General features: G+C 53.5%; 8 protein-coding genes across 8 annotated transcripts; 4 read left to right on the top strand and 4 right to left on the bottom strand.

Annotated features, from left to right (window-relative positions):
* Window positions 1–596: 596 nt before the first annotated feature.
* N7498_002087 (carnitine O-acetyltransferase CAT2) lies at window positions 597–2,742 on the top strand (the record flags this gene model as incomplete). The annotated part of the gene is made up of 4 exons (XM_058449149.1): window positions 597–677; window positions 782–827; window positions 885–2,547; window positions 2,610–2,742. 4 exons carry the CDS (start codon window positions 597–599, stop codon window positions 2,740–2,742), a joined length of 1,923 nt encoding a protein of 640 aa, XP_058311493.1.
* A 757-nt stretch (window positions 2,743–3,499) lies between these two features.
* Window positions 3,500–4,691, bottom strand: N7498_002086 (uncharacterized protein; the record flags this gene model as incomplete). The annotated part of the gene is made up of 3 exons (XM_058449148.1): window positions 4,210–4,691; window positions 3,753–4,149; window positions 3,500–3,642 (listed from the first exon to the last, which is right to left on the bottom strand). Exons 1-3 carry the CDS (start codon window positions 4,624–4,626, stop codon window positions 3,500–3,502), a joined length of 957 nt encoding a protein of 318 aa, XP_058311492.1. The 5' UTR covers window positions 4,627–4,691.
* A 2,086-nt stretch (window positions 4,692–6,777) lies between these two features.
* On the top strand, window positions 6,778–8,651 carry N7498_002085 (uncharacterized protein; the record flags this gene model as incomplete). Its single annotated transcript, XM_058449147.1, has 3 exons — window positions 6,778–8,206; window positions 8,261–8,305; window positions 8,362–8,651. 3 exons carry the CDS (start codon window positions 6,778–6,780, stop codon window positions 8,649–8,651), a joined length of 1,764 nt encoding a protein of 587 aa, XP_058311491.1.
* Window positions 8,652–10,094: 1,443 nt separating this feature from the next.
* Window positions 10,095–10,577, top strand: N7498_002084 (4a-hydroxytetrahydrobiopterin dehydratase; the record flags this gene model as incomplete). Its single annotated transcript, XM_058449146.1, has 3 exons — window positions 10,095–10,253; window positions 10,307–10,369; window positions 10,425–10,577. The coding sequence occupies 3 exons, from the start codon at window positions 10,095–10,097 to the stop codon at window positions 10,575–10,577; spliced, it is 375 nt and encodes a 124-aa protein (XP_058311490.1).
* A 476-nt stretch (window positions 10,578–11,053) lies between these two features.
* Window positions 11,054–13,381, top strand: N7498_002083 (peptidase family M20/M25/M40 protein; the record flags this gene model as incomplete). The annotated part of the gene is made up of 1 exon (XM_058449145.1): window positions 11,054–13,381. The coding sequence occupies one exon, from the start codon at window positions 11,054–11,056 to the stop codon at window positions 13,379–13,381; it is 2,328 nt and encodes a 775-aa protein (XP_058311489.1).
* Window positions 13,382–14,285: 904 nt separating this feature from the next.
* Window positions 14,286–15,838, bottom strand: N7498_002082 (cytochrome P450; the record flags this gene model as incomplete). Its single annotated transcript, XM_058449144.1, has 2 exons — window positions 14,286–14,707; window positions 14,758–15,838. The coding sequence occupies 2 exons, from the start codon at window positions 15,836–15,838 to the stop codon at window positions 14,286–14,288; spliced, it is 1,503 nt and encodes a 500-aa protein (XP_058311488.1).
* A 498-nt stretch (window positions 15,839–16,336) lies between these two features.
* On the bottom strand, window positions 16,337–16,866 carry N7498_002081 (uncharacterized protein; the record flags this gene model as incomplete). Its single annotated transcript, XM_058449143.1, has 2 exons — window positions 16,337–16,775; window positions 16,823–16,866. 2 exons carry the CDS (start codon window positions 16,864–16,866, stop codon window positions 16,337–16,339), a joined length of 483 nt encoding a protein of 160 aa, XP_058311487.1.
* Window positions 16,867–17,515: 649 nt separating this feature from the next.
* On the bottom strand, window positions 17,516–17,989 carry N7498_002080 (uncharacterized protein; the record flags this gene model as incomplete). The annotated part of the gene is made up of 2 exons (XM_058449142.1): window positions 17,516–17,710; window positions 17,774–17,989. 2 exons carry the CDS (start codon window positions 17,987–17,989, stop codon window positions 17,516–17,518), a joined length of 411 nt encoding a protein of 136 aa, XP_058311486.1.
* Between the last annotated feature and the right edge of the window lie 764 nt (window positions 17,990–18,753).

Raw genomic sequence — 18,753 nt, 5'->3', positions numbered from 1 at the left:
CTAATCTCATCTCTCCGCGGGGAGCTTTGTACTCCGCTACTACTTTGTGTAGTTGATTGCCGGGACGGCGCTAAGAAGCAGCTCACCCCGCATTGTGGTTTGCTGGGATCGCCACGGCCAAGTCTATTCCGTATTGTCAGGCCGTATTCGGTGGTCGTTGTTTCCGTAGACCCTATAACTATATAATGTGGGAAGTATAGCCCACAAAATTAAATTCTCTCGGCCTGCCTTCGGTGATCATCCCTACGAGTGAAGTCACACGTCCCCGGATTCCCATTCTAACTGACCTCGGTCCGGCAGTGTAATACAGAGGGCCACTTCGGTCACCGTATTCGCGTCTTTCTTCGGTTTTCCACGGGAAGTTTCCCCGCAAGAGCCCGCCTCGGACGGGGCCGATTCCTTGTGGGATTACGGTACGGGACAATACCCGTTAGGACCTTACGGCCGACTCGGCCTCCCCTTCAACAGCCGAGGCACAGCTTAGGGCCCGCCATTTCTTATTTGGTCTTCCCTTCTTCTACCTTTCGCGACACTTCTTCTCGTCCTTCACCTCCCTCTTTATACCCCCAACCCTTACCTATCTACAGCTGTGAGGGATGTTCGCTGCCTCTGCGCGAAGCCGTCTCTCCACCTTGTCCAGGCCCCGGCTCCCTCCGACGTCACTACTCGCCCGCTCGGTAAGACCGGCCACCTCCGATCTTCGTAGCACGGCAGCTACGAACTGTCTGATGCTGGCGAGACAATTGACTGCAGGAGCAGAGCAATTACTGACTGTGTGTAGACACCCGCTATGGCTCCCGCTCGGAAAGCTTCTTCGGTCCCTGAGGGTGAGTGGATCACATGTGCCGGTCGCGATCGAACTTGGAACTGACTCTCTGGTGTAGGATACAAGGAGGATCTCTCCAAGGGGAAGATGCTCCGATTTGAGGACTCTCTGCCCCATCTGCCGGTTCCCTCGCTGGAGGAGACCGGCCGTCGGTATCTGAAGTCCGTTCATCCGCTCGTCTCCCAGACCGAGTTCGAAAACACAAAGAAGGCCGTTGAGGCCTTTATTCGCCCCGGCGGCGAGGGTGAGCCTCTTCAGAAGCGCCTCCTGGAGCGCGCTGCCGACCCCAAGATCAAGAACTGGATCGCCGAATGGTGGAACTCCGCCGCCTACCTAGGCTACCGTGACCCCGTCATCCCCTACGTCTCCTACTTCTACTCCTACCGTGATGACCGCGAGCGTCGTGACCCTGTCAAGCGCGCGGCAGCCATTGCTAGCGCCGTTCTTGAGTTCAAGGGCCAGGTCGACTCCGGCTCGCTCGAGCCCGAGTACCTGCGTGGCCAGCCCATGGCCATGAACTCGTACGAGTACATGTTCAACTGCTGCCGTGTCCCTGGCGACGTTGAGGACTTCCCCCGCAAGTACTCTGCCGCTGAGAACCAGCACATCGTGGTGGTCCGCAAGAACCAGTTCTTCAAGGTTCCCCTTGTTGTTGACGGCCAGGCCTTGAACGTCTCCGAGCTGGAGCAGCAGTTCAAGCGCATCTACGAGATCGCCCAGCCCGCCCCGCCGGTCGGTGTGCTGACTGTGGCTGACCGTGACCACTGGGCTGCTGCCCGCAAGACCCTCGTCGCTGCCGACCCCGCCAACGAGCAGGCTCTGCAGGAGATCGAGTCTGCGGGTTTCGTCATCTGTCTGGATGATGCCAAGCCCGTCACCCTGGAGGAGCGTGCTCACCAATACTGGCACGGCGATGGCTCCAACCGCTGGTTCGACAAGCCGCTGCAGTTCATTGTTAACGACAACGGCACCGCCGGTTTCATGGGCGAGCACAGCATGATGGACGGCACTCCCACCCACCGCCTGAGTGACCACATCAACAACCTGATCTTCAACAAGAAGATTGACCTTTCGGCCAAGTCCGTGCGCTCGCAGCTGCCGGACCCCAAGCCCGTCACCTTCAACCTCAACGACGCTGCCCACGAGGCCATCGACTTTGCGGCCCAGTACCACCGCAAGCAGATCAACTCGCACGAGCTGGTCGTTCAGGCCTACCAGGGTTACGGCAAGGGCTTGATCAAGAAGTTCAAGTGCAGCCCCGACGCCTACGTGCAGATGGTCATCCAGCTGGCCTACTTCAAGATGTACGGCAAGAACCGCCCCACTTACGAATCCGCCTCCACCCGTAAGTTCCAGGAGGGCCGTACCGAGACCACGCGTACCGTCTCCGACGAGAGCACCGCTTTCTGCAAGGCCTTCGCCGACCCCAACGTTTCCCGCGAGGAGGTCGTGAAGCTCTTCCGTGCCGCCATTGCCCAGCACACCAAGTACACCCTCGAGGCTAGCGACGGCCGCGGCGTCGACCGTCACCTCTTCGGTCTGAAGAAGCTTCTCCAGCCCGGCGAGAAGCTGCCCTCCATCTACGAAGACCCCGCCTTCACCTACTCCAGCTCTTGGTACATCTCCAGCTCCCAGCTGAGCTCCGAGTTCTTCAACGGCTACGGCTGGAGCCAGGTCATAGATGACGGCTTCGGCATTGCCTACATGATCAACGAGAACAGGTAAGTTCACCGACCCTTGGACCATATACATCATGTCCTCAATACTGATTGATCATTTCTAGTCTCAACTTCAACATCGTCTGCAAGCGCCTCGGCGCCCACCGTATGAGCCACTACCTGAACGAGGCTGCCTCCGAGCTCCGCGACGTGCTGATGCCCGACCTAGCTGCTCAGGCCGAGAAGGCTAAGCTGTAGTCGACGAGTGTGTTGTATTCGGTTCTTCGATACCAGGTTTTCTTTGTCTTTATTTCGGAGCGCATTAGATGAATATATTTCTCACCGCTGGCTTTCTGCATGTGCAGTGGTCTTGTATATCACATCAGAATTCATTTGTTCTTCCTTGGAATGCTTTATCTGGTGGATGGCTACACTTGTCTAGACAGAGAAAAAAAAAAGAAATCCCGGATGGTGCCATGGGCGTGGATATCTCGGTATGAATCTAAGGATGAATATCTGGTGAGTTTTCATATCTTCTGTGCTTTAGATTTCAAGGGGAAACAGCGCAGTTGGCTTCCCAAGGTTGTACAGTTTAATACGACGAGGAACACAGGTACTCGATGCATTGGTATGTACCTTGACTATAGGTTTGCGCCATCTAACTGCCCAGGTGGGCTGTAAGCAAAGGGACTAAGCAGTTGTCTCCTGAAGCGCACCGCAATGCGGGAATATCCCCATGGGGACATGCATCCACCGGCCTGCCCATGTGCAAAGGGCGCTCCATCCTGCGCCAAGACAGCAAGCAGAATTGCCCGGAAACTCGTGAAAAAGGCAAATGAACCCTCATGAAAAACTCCACGGTGGGACCTTGTGGTCTTACGATCTTATGTGAGCAAACTCGCTTGCATAGCTGTACACGGAAGCCGTGGCCCGACATATCATCATTACCCGAACAGTTCATCCCAACAGTCTTGGGAGCTGACACCATTGTCTAAACAGAGTTCGACCGGAAGGCTCAGGTTGTGGCTTTCCCGTCCGAAGACCCCACGGCCTGCGGGTCCGCCGTTTCGGGCCCCTCTTGCCCCGGCGCGTGTCCCGATCGGGCAGCTGGGGGGACTTCCATCCCCGTGGTTGTGGTCATGTCTCCTATCTGCCGTTCTATGGGGTGTCAGGAATACGTGCTCATTCTATATCTCCACTTCGGAGTGGGGTCCTCCGCAAGATTGATGCGGGATTTAAGATTGAAAAAGTGGTATGGCATGACTTACCGAGTTCTCGGATCCTCTGTCGAAGCATCTGATTCTCCCGGCCTAGCATGGCTGCTTCAGCCTGGTGGAATGCGCTGTCATCGCGACTACCTCGTCGAGATGAGCTTTCTCGGAGGGCAGGGAACGCTTCCGTGCCATCTGACCATCTGGACGCATCTTGGGGATGCATATTAGGAGATGTTATCAGGCTTGGTGGACGGTTGGAGAGCGACGAGATGGATGGCCGATTACTAGACGGTGCAGGCGGGGGCATAGAAGGGAAGAATGAAATTGACCGTTCCGATGACGGGGTGGTATCATCGATGACGGCTGTCCCTGACTGCGGAGTCTGCTGTTGGTTCTGTTGGAGGTGTTGCAGCTGGGCCTGCTGACTGCGAATCATCTGCAAGAGGCGGTTCTACCGTACAGAAAGTTTAGTCGGATGCGTGTTTACGGTATAGTTGAGGGAAAGACCCACCACTTGCGCCTCTTGCTCCTGCTCCAGCTCTTGATGCAGCTCCCCCAGAGACGGCGCTCGCTGGTGGTGAGGGTCCGCCGTCGCGAAGATGGGGCTACCGCCGTGACTGGTGGGACTGGCCGTGCGGAATGCATGCCCCATGGAGGAGCGATGGTCGGACCAGGGATTTTCGGTGAGACTTCCCGAACCTATGCCGGTCGCCTCGTTCAGGTTTAGAGCCATGCCCGCTGCCGACCGCCGTCTCTCGGAGACCGATAATCGGCCCATGCTGGATCCACGCGATGGCCGAGGGGAGGTGGTGCTGGGATTCACGGGTGCTTGGACTGTGCCGGGTGAGGGTGGCATATTGCGATGCGGTAGGGACGAAGATGACGAGGACGACCGCGATGCGGGAAGAGTGTTCAGATCAGGGGACATGGTCAACAAGAAGCCAGACTTGCGATAGTGATGGTCGAGCTACAGGAAGCTCCGATTCTCAGTTGGGCATGACAAGTCGCTGACTCAGAATCATCGCGGGGGAAAGGTCACATGACAATATCTTGAAGCCTGGGGCATGAAGCACGTGATCCGACCGCGGGCGGGGGAGTCTGGGGTTCTACGACGCCCTCGATCAAAAGTACTCGGCGAATATGATTCCATTAGCCCTGGATCGTGCAACCGTCCTATGGCTCTTCACATTTCGTTTCAAGGGACTACGTTGCCCGGGCATGCAGACCCCAAGTCCGGTGGTCGACCTGCCAAGTCCCAAGTGGCGTCTTCGGATGAGCCGGGTGGCAGCGAATCGCCATGTCAAGACACGAATCGCCTCCTCAGGGGCTGAAGCCTTTGGTGAATATACTTTTACGGAGCCCACTGATCACCGCGCAAGGCTCGCGTGGCTTACGATCCGGAAGATCCTTGACGAAGTCCATGCGCGGCAACAAAGGTGGCATCGCGCATTCCCCGGGTTACGCCCTTGATTGTTTCCGGACGACGTACAAGATGCGGTCCACTCTCACCGATGCGACTCGGTGGATCAGGAAAACTTTGTTTTGTCAAACTTTTTTCTCCTTGGGGTCCAAAATAAACGACTGAGTAGGCTCTTCTCAGACCCGTGGGCGAAAGGGGCCAAAAGTGTAGGGACGGCGCACGGGCGACCTGGGCTTTGGGGCCTGCAAGGGATCGAGATCAGCCATTTTTCATGTGGTTGACATTCTGACAGGCTTCGAATTTTCTGGAAATCGTAGGGCAGAGGATGGGCAGATCCAGAGAACAACAAACTCGGTCCGGCATTGGAACCACTAAAAATCGCACAGAGTAAGCGCATCCCGGGCCCGCCGCGGTCGGAACAAGACATCTGGACCCCTGTCGGGATGACAGTGGGACTGGGCGCCACGCCCGTAATGCACCACGCCACGGACGCGTTAGTCTTGTGTCTGCTCCTGATTCCTGGCGAACCACGGCCAACTCTTCGCCGTGATAGGTGTTTTCCAGCCTTCCTGACGTCACCCTGCCGCCAGCCCGTTGGTCGGCCCTGGAAGGCGCCGCCATGAGTGTGCAGGGCGCAAAGCCTTATAATGATCGATGTGGTTCAATAGACTAAGAAGAACTTGGTTGGCCCTCTTTCGTGCGTCATCGTTCCTGGGCCTACAGATGGAGACCCCATGCGATCTGGGCACTGGCAATGAAATCCGGGCCCCTTGCTCCGTGCTGCGCCACATGAGATCTCGATCGAAATCGCTGTAGATTGATGTCGCATGCGTCTCGGAATGGAAGATAGCAGAAGCAGATCTAGCATCCGAATTTGTTGCATCTGGTCGTTTGCCTGATGCGGACGGTCCAAGCCGTATCCGGCCCAATCGGTAGTTTCGGGATCCTTTCGGTGACTTTTGATTCCCAAGGATGGCATCGGTCTCGGTCGTTGTTCTCGGAGTGGAGCCGAGTGCCCAATTGCGGTGCTTTCCCATGCTCTCCTTTTTCCGGAGCGTCATCGAGGCCTCTGCAGAGGCAAATGGCGACCGGGGGCACAGATTATTGTCTCGCCTGTGGCTGAATCCTACGAACCCTGCAGGTCCTGCACATGGAAATCTATTATGCAGGGTAGCATACATGTAGCAGAAACTCGGGGGCCCGGAGATGAAGTTCTTGGGGTAGAAATAAGTGGGTAATGCGACACCCGCGGGGAAACGATCAGTCGGCAAGCCGCTCGGTGAGCAAAAGGGAAGGTCGAGGGCGACCTCAACGTCTGGAGAAGGAAAGTACGTAGAACGTAGAAACTGGGGGTCGACGAAAAAAAAAATATATAATGAAAAGAAAATGAATCGGAGGAACTGATGGAACCAGGGATCGTGGAATGGCCGCATTTGACTGGCTGTTGCATCGCGCCTTCGCCTGGCCGTTTCCTGCTTTTGCTGTATTTATTATTTCCTGTCTTCCTCTTTCTCTCTTTGCCTTCTCTTCCCCCATCCTTCCCCGCTTCTCGTCTTTCTTCTCCCCTCGACTCCTTCTTTAACCAAAACCTCTAATTATCCGGTCAGTATTCATGATGGCATGGTCCACCGGGCAAATACTAACTCTCACCAGTTCAGCATGGCCAGCGTCCCCGACAAGGTCGGCGGCGGCCGTGATGCCGTGCATACCTCGGAGACGTCCAGCACAACTCAGGCCGATCAAATCCATGCGGTCATGAGCGAAAAATCGGACAACGATGGGCAGTACGAACTCGAGAACACTACCCCATCTGGGCGGGTCGAGCTCACGGAGGATATGTGCTACGACCAACTCGGATACTCCTTCTCCGAGAAGCGCAAGTGGATGATCATCACCGTTATCTTCCTGGTACAAGTCTCCATGAACTTCAACACCTCCTTGTACTCGAACGGTCTGAATGGAATTTCGGAGGAGTTTGGCGTTTCCCTGCAAGCAGCGCGTTGCGGTGCCATGATTTTCCTGGTCTTGTACGCTTTCGGCTGTGAGCTGTGGGCACCATGGAGTGAAGAATTGGGTCGCAAGCCCATTCTGCAACTTTCCCTCTTCCTTGTCAACGTCTTCCAGCTGCCCGTGGCGCTGGCGCCCAACTTCGCCTCCATCATGGTTGGCCGTGCTCTCGGTGGTCTTTCTTCCGCCGGTGGCTCTGTAACTTTGGGTATGATTGCCGATCTTTGGGAATCCGACACTCAGCAGTACGCTGTCGCCGCCGTCGTCTTTTCTTCCGTTGGCGGATCAGTCCTCGGTCCTGTGATCGGTGGTTTCGTCGAGGCCTACCTTCCTTGGCGCTGGAACATTTGGATCCAGTTGATCTTTGGCGTCTTCGTTCAAATCATGCACTTCTTCATGGTCCCGGAAACCCGAACTACCGTCTTGATGGACCGTATTGCGAAGAAGATGCGCAAGAGCGGCGAGCATCCCAACATCGTCGGCCCCACTGAGGGCATGTCCTTCCGTCAACGTTTCCCCCCTCGGGAACTCATGCTCACTTGGATCCGTCCTTTCCGCATGTTCCTCACAGAGCCCATTGTCTTGACCCTTTCTCTGCTGAGCGGTTTCAGTGATGCCCTGATCTTCATGTTCATTCAGTCTATGTCCCTGGTCTACGGACAGTGGGGATTCAACACCTGGCAGAAGGGCCTGGCTTTCATTCCCATTGTCGTTGGCTACTTCATTGCTTGGTTCTCGTGGTTCCCCATTATCCGCCGTAATGTCAAGGAGCGACGCGATAACCCGGATAGTGAACGCGCTCAGTACGAGTCTCGTCTGTGGTGGCTGCTGTATACCGCTCCCTGCCTGCCCATCGGCCTGATTGGCTTTGCATGGACCAGTTTGCCCCAGTGCCACTGGATCGGCTCTATGATCTTTGCCGCCATTATTGGTATTGCCAACTACGCCATCTACATGGCCACCATCGATTACATGATCTGTGCCTATGGTCCCTACTCTGCGTCCGCAACCGGTGGCAACGGATGGTCCCGAGACTTCCTGGCCGGTGTACTCACCCTCCCCGCTACGCCTTTCTTTACGAGTAAGTTATCGTTGCACGAGGTTTGTTGTACATGAAACTAACAAATATCAACAGACATTGGCGGCAAATATCATCTCGAATATGCTTCCACTATTCTTTGTATGTTCAATCCATGTATTACACTCAGATTAAACCCAAGCTAACATGATCTGTAGTCTGTATCTCGGTTGTGTTGGTCATTGCAGTCTACGTGATCTACTGGAAGGGTCCGGAGCTCCGCAAGCGCTCCCCGTTCGCGCAGCGACTCTCAGAGGCCCGCCACGACGCGACCATTACAGGTCGCCGCGCATCCAAGGTACCGATGTCGTCGCGTGCCAATTCCTACGCTCGGTCACAGCAGGATCTCCGCATTCGTCACACCATGGGCAGCCGCCCCGGCTCCCGCGTCACCTCGCGGGCCAACTCCCGAGCCAACTCGCGCCGCAACAGTATTGTTGCTCCTTAAATATCAGTGACGAGCATCTTCACAGCTGTCTGAAACTGATACACGAATTTGCAGCCAGAGCGATGACGAGCGGGGTTGAGCCCTGCTCGACGGAAATCTATCAGGATTTCCACACCTTTTCACTTCTTTGTGCATGTCTTCGATTGCATGAATCGTTATCCTTGCGCTGGGCGTGGTGGACTCTAATTATTATTACCGGTGGTCGTCGGTTATTCGATTATTCTGCATTGTTTATGGTAGACGGGCCTCGCTCGCAACTTACGGTGCCTACGACAGCATCGCAAATACATGCACGGTCTGAAAATGACTGGTTGTGTCTTTGCTTTGACTGCGCCAATGTCGAGATTTACGAACTGGGGATGTCATGTACGCTACGGGACTTTTGTGACTGGGCGGATACCGGTTACGAATTGTATGGTTTAGCAGATTACCCCAATCGAACGGTTCATGTTTTGTTACATTATTTTCTCCCGAGATCGTAGATACCTATTCGGGTAATAGTCTTACATGCGTAGGCTGAGCTGGGGAAAATGGTAAAATGTGGAGTGCCTCCACGATACAACGACGGTCTTTGCGGAGAGTTCTCGTGGCGTGGTCCTTGTGGGCAATCCGGCCGAGTTCGTCCACTTCCGGTCAATGGTTCAGTGGCAGTGTAGCATCCTACATCGGTCCAGTGATCTGGCCAATTCCGAGGAAATGCGATCTTGTATAGCTCTGTATTTTGTGGCTTGAGGCCAGACTGGCCGGTATCATTGAATGCTCCATTCCATGAAGTAACACTGTTTTCGCAGTTACATAGTTGTGGCGTTCTATATGGACTTGGCCTGAGGAGCTTGACATGGAGCGCTTGATCACGCGCATGGTCGTCACTATGTCGCTGTTCCTGTAGCCCCGGTCGCGACAGGCTTCCAAAGCGGCTTTTCTCGGCCAGTAACAATAACATTTCAATATCCAAGTATGATGCCCGGGCTGCTTGAGGTGACAGGTTCCATTATCAATAGAACGTAGTTGTCTAGTCCGGACGACGAGCGGTGCGACTTACGCTAGACATGCCGGTAAATATCGTTCGCGATAGACGAGGTCGCCAGTGGAAAGTTACAGATGTCCCAACGTCTATTCCTTCGAAGGCTAGAGCAAAATGGCCACTTACCTCACGCCCTTGCCTATCTATAGAGCTTAGATGCAATATGCCACTTTCAACTAGAGAGGTAAACACCGGACTGCCGGGCGATAAGATAGCAAATTGGTCCGTGCACGCGCGACGGATCAACGGGAGCCTGGAATCGGAGCAACAAGCACCAACTCCGAACTGCAGCACGCAGCACACAGCGCATAGCTATGGCAAGTATCCCCGCACTGCGCCTCGGAAGATTTGCTCTGCAAAGACCCGCCTTTGCATCTGCCCCTCGCCATTTCCCCCGTACACCAGCTCCCCAGTTCCGAATGGCTTCCAACACGCCCACACCTCGGTTTGCAGAAGGTGAAGACCCGCGGCAGCTCGGGTCGGACACCGCAGCGCTGCAGCAACAGGGATGGGCGCTGGACGCGGAAGGAATGGGAGTGACCAAGACATTCTATTTCAAAAGCTATTTCAAGGCCGTGGTGAGTGACTCCGTTCCGAGCGCAATTGAACCGTTTGAGACTGATTCATGCAGTCTTTCGTGAACCTGATCGCATCGGAGAGCTCGGTGAAGAAACACCACCCTACTATGACCGTGGTAAGTTGACATTGGATCGAAGATAGATCAAGTAAAATGAGGCTGACGCGCGCAGCGGTTCGGGTCCGTCGATGTCCACTGGACGACTCATAATCCGCGCGGCCTGACCACCAAGGACATTGCAATGGCCCGGCATTGTGATAATGGGGCTGGGCTGATGGGATGTGTGGAGTCCGGACAGGGATTGAAGTGCGGACCGGAGAAATGAGGAGCCATCGGTATAGACGGCACGACAATTTACCGAGTGTCGTTGGAATTCGGTGGAGCGGGATTTGAGCTCCACTTGTAGGATGCTTCTTTGTTTGGTAGGAAGCCCTGCATACAGTAGGGTGCGGTACTTCAGTATAGGAATGAGTAATGATCGGAAATAGAAGGCCCAGACGGCCCCAAATTAGCCTGCCTCAATTTTATGCACGTCCATCACGTTGGGAGCATCACGTTTGGGAGCCGATCTCACGATTCTCCCCCCACTCGCTAATTTCTCTCGAGATTCTCTTCCTCCCTTGTTTTCCTTCTTGATTCTCTCATGCCGGCCTGCGGAATTTGCCGATAACGTTCGCCTCGTGCATCCGCGCCCACGTTTTTCGATGATCATTGCCCCGTTGATCACCTCCTTTTCTTGACCTTCAAACGGCAATGCGCTGCCGCTGACGGCCGTCAAGACGATCCCGCCAGATGGGCGATATGTCTTCCATGACTCCGGACTCTATGCCACCGTCGTTCGGTGAGCGCAGAGGGCATCGCCTCGCACCGTTGCAGACCAACTTTAGCCCGGCGGCTGCTACGGAGACTAAAGCGCAGGCTTCACGATTGTCGCGTCCGCGCCCGCATGACTATCCTAGCACCAACGGTTCCGGAGAGCCCGTTCCTCTCCAGAGTCCGGTGAAGCGCCAGTCGTCCAAGAGCAGTCTGCGCAGTTTATTCGGTCGCGACAAGTCGACACGCGCCGCAGCGGCCCTCGATAGCAAATTGGCCGAGATTGACGAGGCCCAGCAGCCTGTAACACAAATAGTGACCGTATCCGACGCGTCTCTTTCCCCAGACCTTTTGTCACCTCGGACAGTAGCGTCAACTCCCACCGTGACCTCCCCAACAACACCAAGGCCGCGAGCCACATTAAAAACAACGCGAACACCACCGCCACCGCCACCACCTCCTCCTCCACAGCCAGTCATCGACCCCAAACAGCGGTCCCAGGAACAGTATGGTTGGAAACCCCCGCCTTTATTCCAGGCCTACCCACAATCGTTCAAGCATGAGTGTTTGTCTGCGCCTGCGATCTCCGCAGATTCGATCCTGCGCCTTCATGCGACAATGGGGAGAAGCGACGCGGACAATGGCCGAAAAGGCTCCCATGGCCATATCGAGGCGTCCGACGCGGCACGAAAGAAGAAGGAGCAAAAAGAACGAAAACATACACGGACTGTATCAAGTTCTATAAATAAGGTGGATTGGACGAAGAAAATCTACGTGCTCTCTACGACCGGCTATATCCTTCAGTATGCAGGCGAAGGCAAAAATGACCGTCTTCCCGAGAAGATGCTGCCATTGGGTCCCAAATCGGTGGCATTTGCCAGTGACGCCATCCCCGGAAAACATTGGGTGTTGCAGATTTCTCAAAATCCGACGGCAGATGCCGGCCCTGAGTCCGCGGAGCCTCCCAAGTCCCGGCTGCGCTTCGGGTTCCACCGATCGAACGCGCGACGTCTGGCAAGAAGCTTTCTCTTGGTCTTCGACAACCCCGAGTCGATGATCTCTTGGCTTACGGTGGTCCGGGCGGAGATCGAAGCTCGCGGAGGGCCCAAACTTACGGCGGAGAAGCACTCTGAAGACGACATGCCCGAGCCTCAGCTTCGGTCCAAGTCAAGTGTTCGACAAATGGTGAGGAAAGATCCCCATCGCGTTTCCAGTCTATTCCTGCAGCCGGTGAATCTTCAATCTTCCAACGAGGAGGAAGATGGTCAATCGGTCGGAGGGATGACCTACCAGTCTCGGCGAAGCTCGTACGTTTCCATGAATCAGCATTCGGCAATTGACTCCCGAGCTGGATCCATGTCTACAACTACCTCCGATGCTCAAGCCTCGTCATTTATCTCCGCCAACCCTCCGGTCTCCCCGACAGAAGCCCCCCGGACACACGATATTGAGTCAACATATCCTGTCAGCCTACCAACATCCAGCCATGACAAGCGCCAGTCTATTTACACGTCCTCTAAACCACGAGCGATTCCAATTCCGAATCGCACAGAGCATGTCCAACCCAGCTCACCCCCATCCACGTTCCCCGACGGCTTGGTTAGAAGCGCGTCGCCTCCAGCCCCCAACTTCAGTGTTCCTTCCTTCAGCAAAAAGTTTGCGGCGAGACCGGGGCCGACCCCCATCTCCAACTCTCAACCTTCGTCGGTAGCGGGTGTTCTCCGAGGCGAGAGCGCCGAGTTTCCCATGTCTACCGTCTCTTCGCCCCCGCAGTCACCTACATACAGCATCGCAAGCTCCCGCCGCACGGATTCTTCAGATCCACCAATGGTTGCTTACGATGCAAAGGGCCGGCGGACCTTGCGGGCATTCAATTCCGAGGATGCTCTGTCAAGAGTAGTGCGGTCTGGGCAACCTGCTCCTAACTTCTCTCGCGTGCCTCGAGCGGCTGCTCCCTCCGAAATGGCGAGCTCTCCTCCTTCCCGGCCTCTCAGCTTCGTTGGTCGTTCTGGACTGGGTATTCAGATGAACCCGGAGCCCCAAGTCCAGACGATATCTCCGCCTCTCCCCCCCTCCGGAGCCGGCACCACGCCAACCTTTGCCTCCTTTACCGACCGAGGCCCAACCTCATCAGAGCATGTCTCGCCGAAAGAGCATGCCGGGTCTAGGCCTGTCAATGGGTCCTCCAGTCGCACCACCACCAAACTGTCCGCTCCCCAAGATCCCCCCTTCCATTGCTGCGCAGGCGCACCTTCCACGGCCATCCAATGCCGCGGGAGGATCCGATCGATTCTACGGCTCACAGCAGGTCCGTGAGCACGTCCAGGATCACCGGGCAAGTAACATTGGATCTGCGGCCGCGCCTCGGTCTGGAAAACTTTCCAAGGCCGCTCCTCGACAGTCCCCCATGCTTCAATGATCTAATTATGTACAAAAACCGGAAAACCCTTTTGAACATCATCCTTTTCTGGGTCGTTCAGTACATGTGAACTTACCTCTGTTTTATATACACCCTGCCCTGCACCTTTCAACTCTCCTATACTGCATATCTTTGGACCTTGCTTCTGACAGGGGACTTTCCAAGACACTACCTTTCATTCCTGTCAATGTCATATGCATACTTGCATCCAATACCCGAGCGCCTTGCATGCATACATAGCCCTCTCGATCACCGCTGATCTTTCCTTGCTACCGGACTTCTGGTCCCTTCAAACGACGATTCCCGTCTTGGCATATTCTTTTGTTTCTATCCTCTTTTCGCTTCGCTTCAAAAGCTGTGTTATTTATACCCCCTTTTTTCTTGAAATAATTCGAATTTCGGATATATGTGTATTATTGGTGCTATGTGCCTAGAACAAGGTACAATAAAATATGTGGACATTAAGTTGAATCTCTAAAACGCTACATGGGTGACAAAACAAAGGGTAGGGAGGCTGGGTGTGGGGGGTGTTTGAGAGTAACCATTGGCACAAAGGACGAGGTTGATAGATTTTTGGATTCATTGGCAACGGTCCTGGCAGATGTTTGGAAAGAACGGTCTCAAGGAGACGCGGAAGAGGAAGCAGAGGAAGAAGTCGTAAGAAGGGATTTGAGTGTTGAGATTTCATATTCGTCTTCGAGCTCTAGTCTCTCGCTCGAGGCGGAGGAAAAGAAGGCCAATGGTGTTGTCGTTTACTAGACCTACCATAATATACTTTATTTGGTCGAACGAAATGTCCAGCTAAACAATAAGCCCAACCCTCGTTCCATTCCTTGAACAAAGTGTCAAAGCCAGCGACTCCTCCCAAGGCCCCGGATCCCGACTCTCCAACCCGGAGAATTCCTGCACCAACCGCACAAGAACGTAGCTAACCTCGGTCAAAGCATAGCGCTGTCCAATGCAGATCCGTGGTCCGCCATTGAATGGCAGATATCCCCAGCGTGGCTGTAGCTTACCATCCTCCCAGCGCTCCGGACGGAATTCTTCTGCATCTGGGCCATAGAAGTCGATCCGCCGATGCATGGCGTAGATGTTGTAGCATACCAATGTCCCTTTTGAAACAAAGACTGGGGATAGGCCATATTCGCCTCCACCTAGTGGGAGGATTGTGTCTCGTATTGCTTCGCGTTCGTTTCGTGGGACGACAGGGTGCAGGCGGAGAGCTGGTTCCTAATCAGTGAAAGCCAAAGAGAACTGCGTTGATAGTCCATACATTCATTCACGCAACACTGGACATATTTCAGCCCCCCAAGATGCTCATAGGTTGGTGGCCGACCCTGTAAGACGGCCACTTCACGCCGCAGCTTCTGCCATATAGCTGCGTTCTTCGCCAGCATGAAGAAGAGATTCCCCAGTAGACTCGCAGTCGTATCCCGCCCGGCTAGCAGCACATTCATCAGCTCATCCAAAATGCGCTGCTTATCGGACGTTCGTGATGCAAGCTCATGCGAGAATACGTGTTTCCGTGTTGTCTCTGCTTGTATCCGTTTCTTATCCGCAACGGTATGGACAGCTTCCTCGACGAACTGCTGCACAAACTCGCGGCAGATCCGATTACACTCATCGGCCTTTCGATCACGGTAGACGACATTCAGCGGCCCTAGAGTGGCGCGCGTGAGAACAGCCTTCTGGGCATAATGAAACGCTTCCGCGAACCTGCTCTGCGACTGGTTCTTCCTTAACGTGTGAATGGACTGTCCGAATAGAAAATCCGTTGCAGAATCAATCGTGTAGCAGAAAAACAGCTCCTGCAGGTCAACCGTGGAGTTATCTCGCGGAAGCAATAATTTCAAATCTTGAAACAACTCCTCCAAAGTGGTCAAATCGGCCACCTGCTCACGGTGAAAACTAGGCCGAATGAGAGCGCGCGATGAGGCCCAGTGCTCGCCATCCGTATTAAAGATACCCTCGCCTAACAGCGGCTTAAATGGCTCGAGGCGGTGACTGATACCATAGTCCTGGAATTTCAGCGATAGGATCGTCTTGATATTTTCGGGCTCAATCGTTACAATCGCGCGTCGCTGCAGCTCTTTGAGAGTGAATGTATTGCCATAGACGCGAAACAGCTCGCATCCTTGTTCGAGAATTTCATGTTGCCTGAGTGCACGGATGGTGCCAGGGATCGTATCAAGGCCCAGGAAGGGGTCTTTGCTGAATGATCTCGCGACTGGTTGGCAGCCGTGGCGGCGGGCGAACTGACGGCGGATGAAGAAACGGCGGATTGACACACTCACTACTCCCAGTGCCGCGAGGAGCAGGAGTATCGCGACTTGGATATTTGGATAGACCTCCATGATACTTACTAAGCCCCTGGTATTGATGAAGCATTGAGGCTCGCTTTGCTACATCTCAGCCAGCGGGCGGTATCAGTCACGTGGAGGCCATGACCAAAGAGACCAGTTTTAGCCCTTAGTCTGGGCCTGGGCCCCTGTTTCTACCCCTGTTCCTACTAGGGTAGGCTGTGTCAGCCACTTCGCGAGCCCTGGCTGACCTCAACATATGCAAGGTCAGCCATTGAGCCTCAGATCCGAGACAAAAACCAAAATTATGATACACTCTCTTGCCCTTGATTCCTTCGCCCAATCATAAAGTCTACCGGGGGTGATGCGCAGATGTACCAATGAGCTGATATAAGCTAGAACATGTAGTTAAACATCCCGTGACAATCCCAAGCCTGTCTGGGAATAGCAGCTAATCTCTACATAACTGGAGTGTAAAAAGACAGATAATATTCAGGTCGGTAGTGATCCATAGAACTCCGTTCAATCGACTTGCCATTAGATCTCTAAATATCACCATTTTGCACCATGGCTCCCTGTGTCATTGGAAATGGAACTTGCAATATTGAAACTCCGGATATCAATACCATCGAGGAGAATTGTTCCAGCAGCTTGTTCGTACCAGCGTTCCAGAAGACCAACTATGGTGCTCTTTCCTGAGCCACTAGCACCGACCAGCGCTGTGGTCTTTCCAGTAGGGATGTTCAAGTTAAGGCTCTTGAGGATCTTGGTATCTGGGCGGGAGGGGTAGCCAAACTGAACGTCCTGAATCTCAATCGTGCCAACAGATTTCTCCGGCGTTAACCCTACAGTTGAGAGAGAGTCAATCGCGGATTTCCTGTCAATAATACGAAAGAGCTCATCGGCCGCAGCGGCGGATCTGGTGACGGTTATAATTTGAGGAGCAATATGGGTCAACGGCGTGGCGGCAACAACTACCGCGAAGATCACACTGGGAAGCAGTCAGTATGACCAACGGCCAGGAAAGCGATTGCATACGTCACAATACTGCCTGGTTGCTCAACCTCGCCACGAGCATACATCCCATGAGGAGCTAGGGTAGGCCCTGAGAATCTGGCAAGGTGTCACCTCCCTCTGCCATTCCGCATGCAAGTGACGATTTAGGAGCCCACTCGGTGCCAGATAGCACAGACAGTCATTTCTCGATACCTTTGTCATATAAAATGATACCATGACCCTGCTCACCAACATACTCAGCCTGTTAGCCATAGCTTTCTCCTACTTGACGCTTCTTGGCGCTCTCCTGGTGTAAGCTACCGCGCGATGATTTTACTAGGCTCCTCGGTAGCACCTTTTGCCTTGTAGGGATGAAGAGATGACTTAATATCCTCTTTAAAATGACCATATCTGCTGACAACGACTGCCTAATCTATGGAGGACTCCTCGTATGCCCCTCTGCTCTGATTATTTGGAGGGTGAATGCAGATCATCTGTAATCTACCCTGCGCCCGATCTCGAAGAAATATTTGATGAATATTTCCCTTTCTTGCATCAAAAACAGTCCGAGGAATTGTCTGCCAGTATTTGACCAGGAAGAGGGAAGCAACAGTGATGAACAGTCTCCAAATTGGAATCATTACTGGGTCAAATATAAGGTTACGCTGCATTGTAAAACCATAAGACCACATATTTAGTTATTGATTAAACCAAGGGCCTGTTCCACTAATTTCGTTATCCTCTCTGTGCCTCTTTGACAGCAGTTGCCCTTTTTTCACCCATTGCCGATATTACAGTAATCAAGGTGTCGATGCCAGCGTCTTCATGTGCGCGAATCTTACCCCCCACATCACCATCTGGAACAGGTACATCATTCTTTTCGGCGCCGTCCATACAAATCAAATGAAGCATTCCGCCCTCGATATGTGACTAGGAGCGAAAAATCAATCGTCAGTATAGGGCTTGTAAGTCCTGAGAATATTAAACCCATACAAATTGATACTCATTGCTCGAAACTTCTGGAACATCCACGTTCTCTTCTTTTGCCACAAGAGTGTCAAGCTTCTTGTCGGTAAAAATGTCTATTGCCTCAAAGTGGCACTTCTCATTTGACATGGATATTTCGTAGATTTTGCCGGGGCGACCATTGATAACGATATATCCATTTTTGCGAAGAGAAGAGGCCCGCACAGAGGATGTAGAGCTCATTTTATCTCGTGTGAAAGAATAGAATAGAGAATGGGTGTAAATAAATCAATGAAGGCTTGGTAGGTAACTAGTGGTGCCAATCCAAGGCGTTATATAGGCACTTAGGGTTTCCGATCGCCAACCGATTCAGGTTTCAGTGGCCACGTCATGCATATATGCATCGCAAACACCAAAAGACGTCACATTGCATCTTTCTCTGCGGTATGGATATGCCTTGCATCAATGATGCGACGCTTCTAGTGAAAACAGTGGGTACTAAAGCTCGGAGATAACCTTGCCAGTTACATCTCCTCGATCGCGGGGGAGCGTAATTGACCCCTACTATACTCCATCCAACTAAAACCACGTTTGGAAACCACATGTAGTATAAATGGCTTATTAATCTAAAGGAGACCTCTGTAGCCGATTTCCAAGGGGTACTCTGTGCCATGAGGTGGAAGAATTTCCTGTACCGATACAAAAGCGTTCACTCTGATAGAGCATCGCCTGTGCACGCGGGACGGCCACCTTTGGCCCTATTGTTGCCACTACTGAAGCCCCTTTATCTCCAGCGGTGTAGTCCCTTTTTTACCCCTACTATTGCTGTCCCGAAATTTGCCCTGTGCCTAGACGGGGATACTGAGGGTAGCGCCAAAAAGATGCTGATAGATAGCGGTGTAGATGTAGAGACTCTACCTCCACATTTGAAATGACGTGATAAGGCAGAGGGCGTCACATACTTCCCTGCAGCCGTCAAAGTTAAATCGCCCCCCTTATTAGGTGCA

This window comes from Penicillium cinerascens (genome assembly GCF_028974065.1).
Source record: "Penicillium cinerascens strain IBT 15544 chromosome Unknown contig_1_segment0_segment0, whole genome shotgun sequence".
NCBI lineage: Eukaryota > Fungi > Ascomycota > Eurotiomycetes > Eurotiales > Aspergillaceae > Penicillium > Penicillium cinerascens.
Note: the sequence above shows the minus strand (reverse complement) of the source record. Positions and strands in the feature narration are given on the sequence as shown.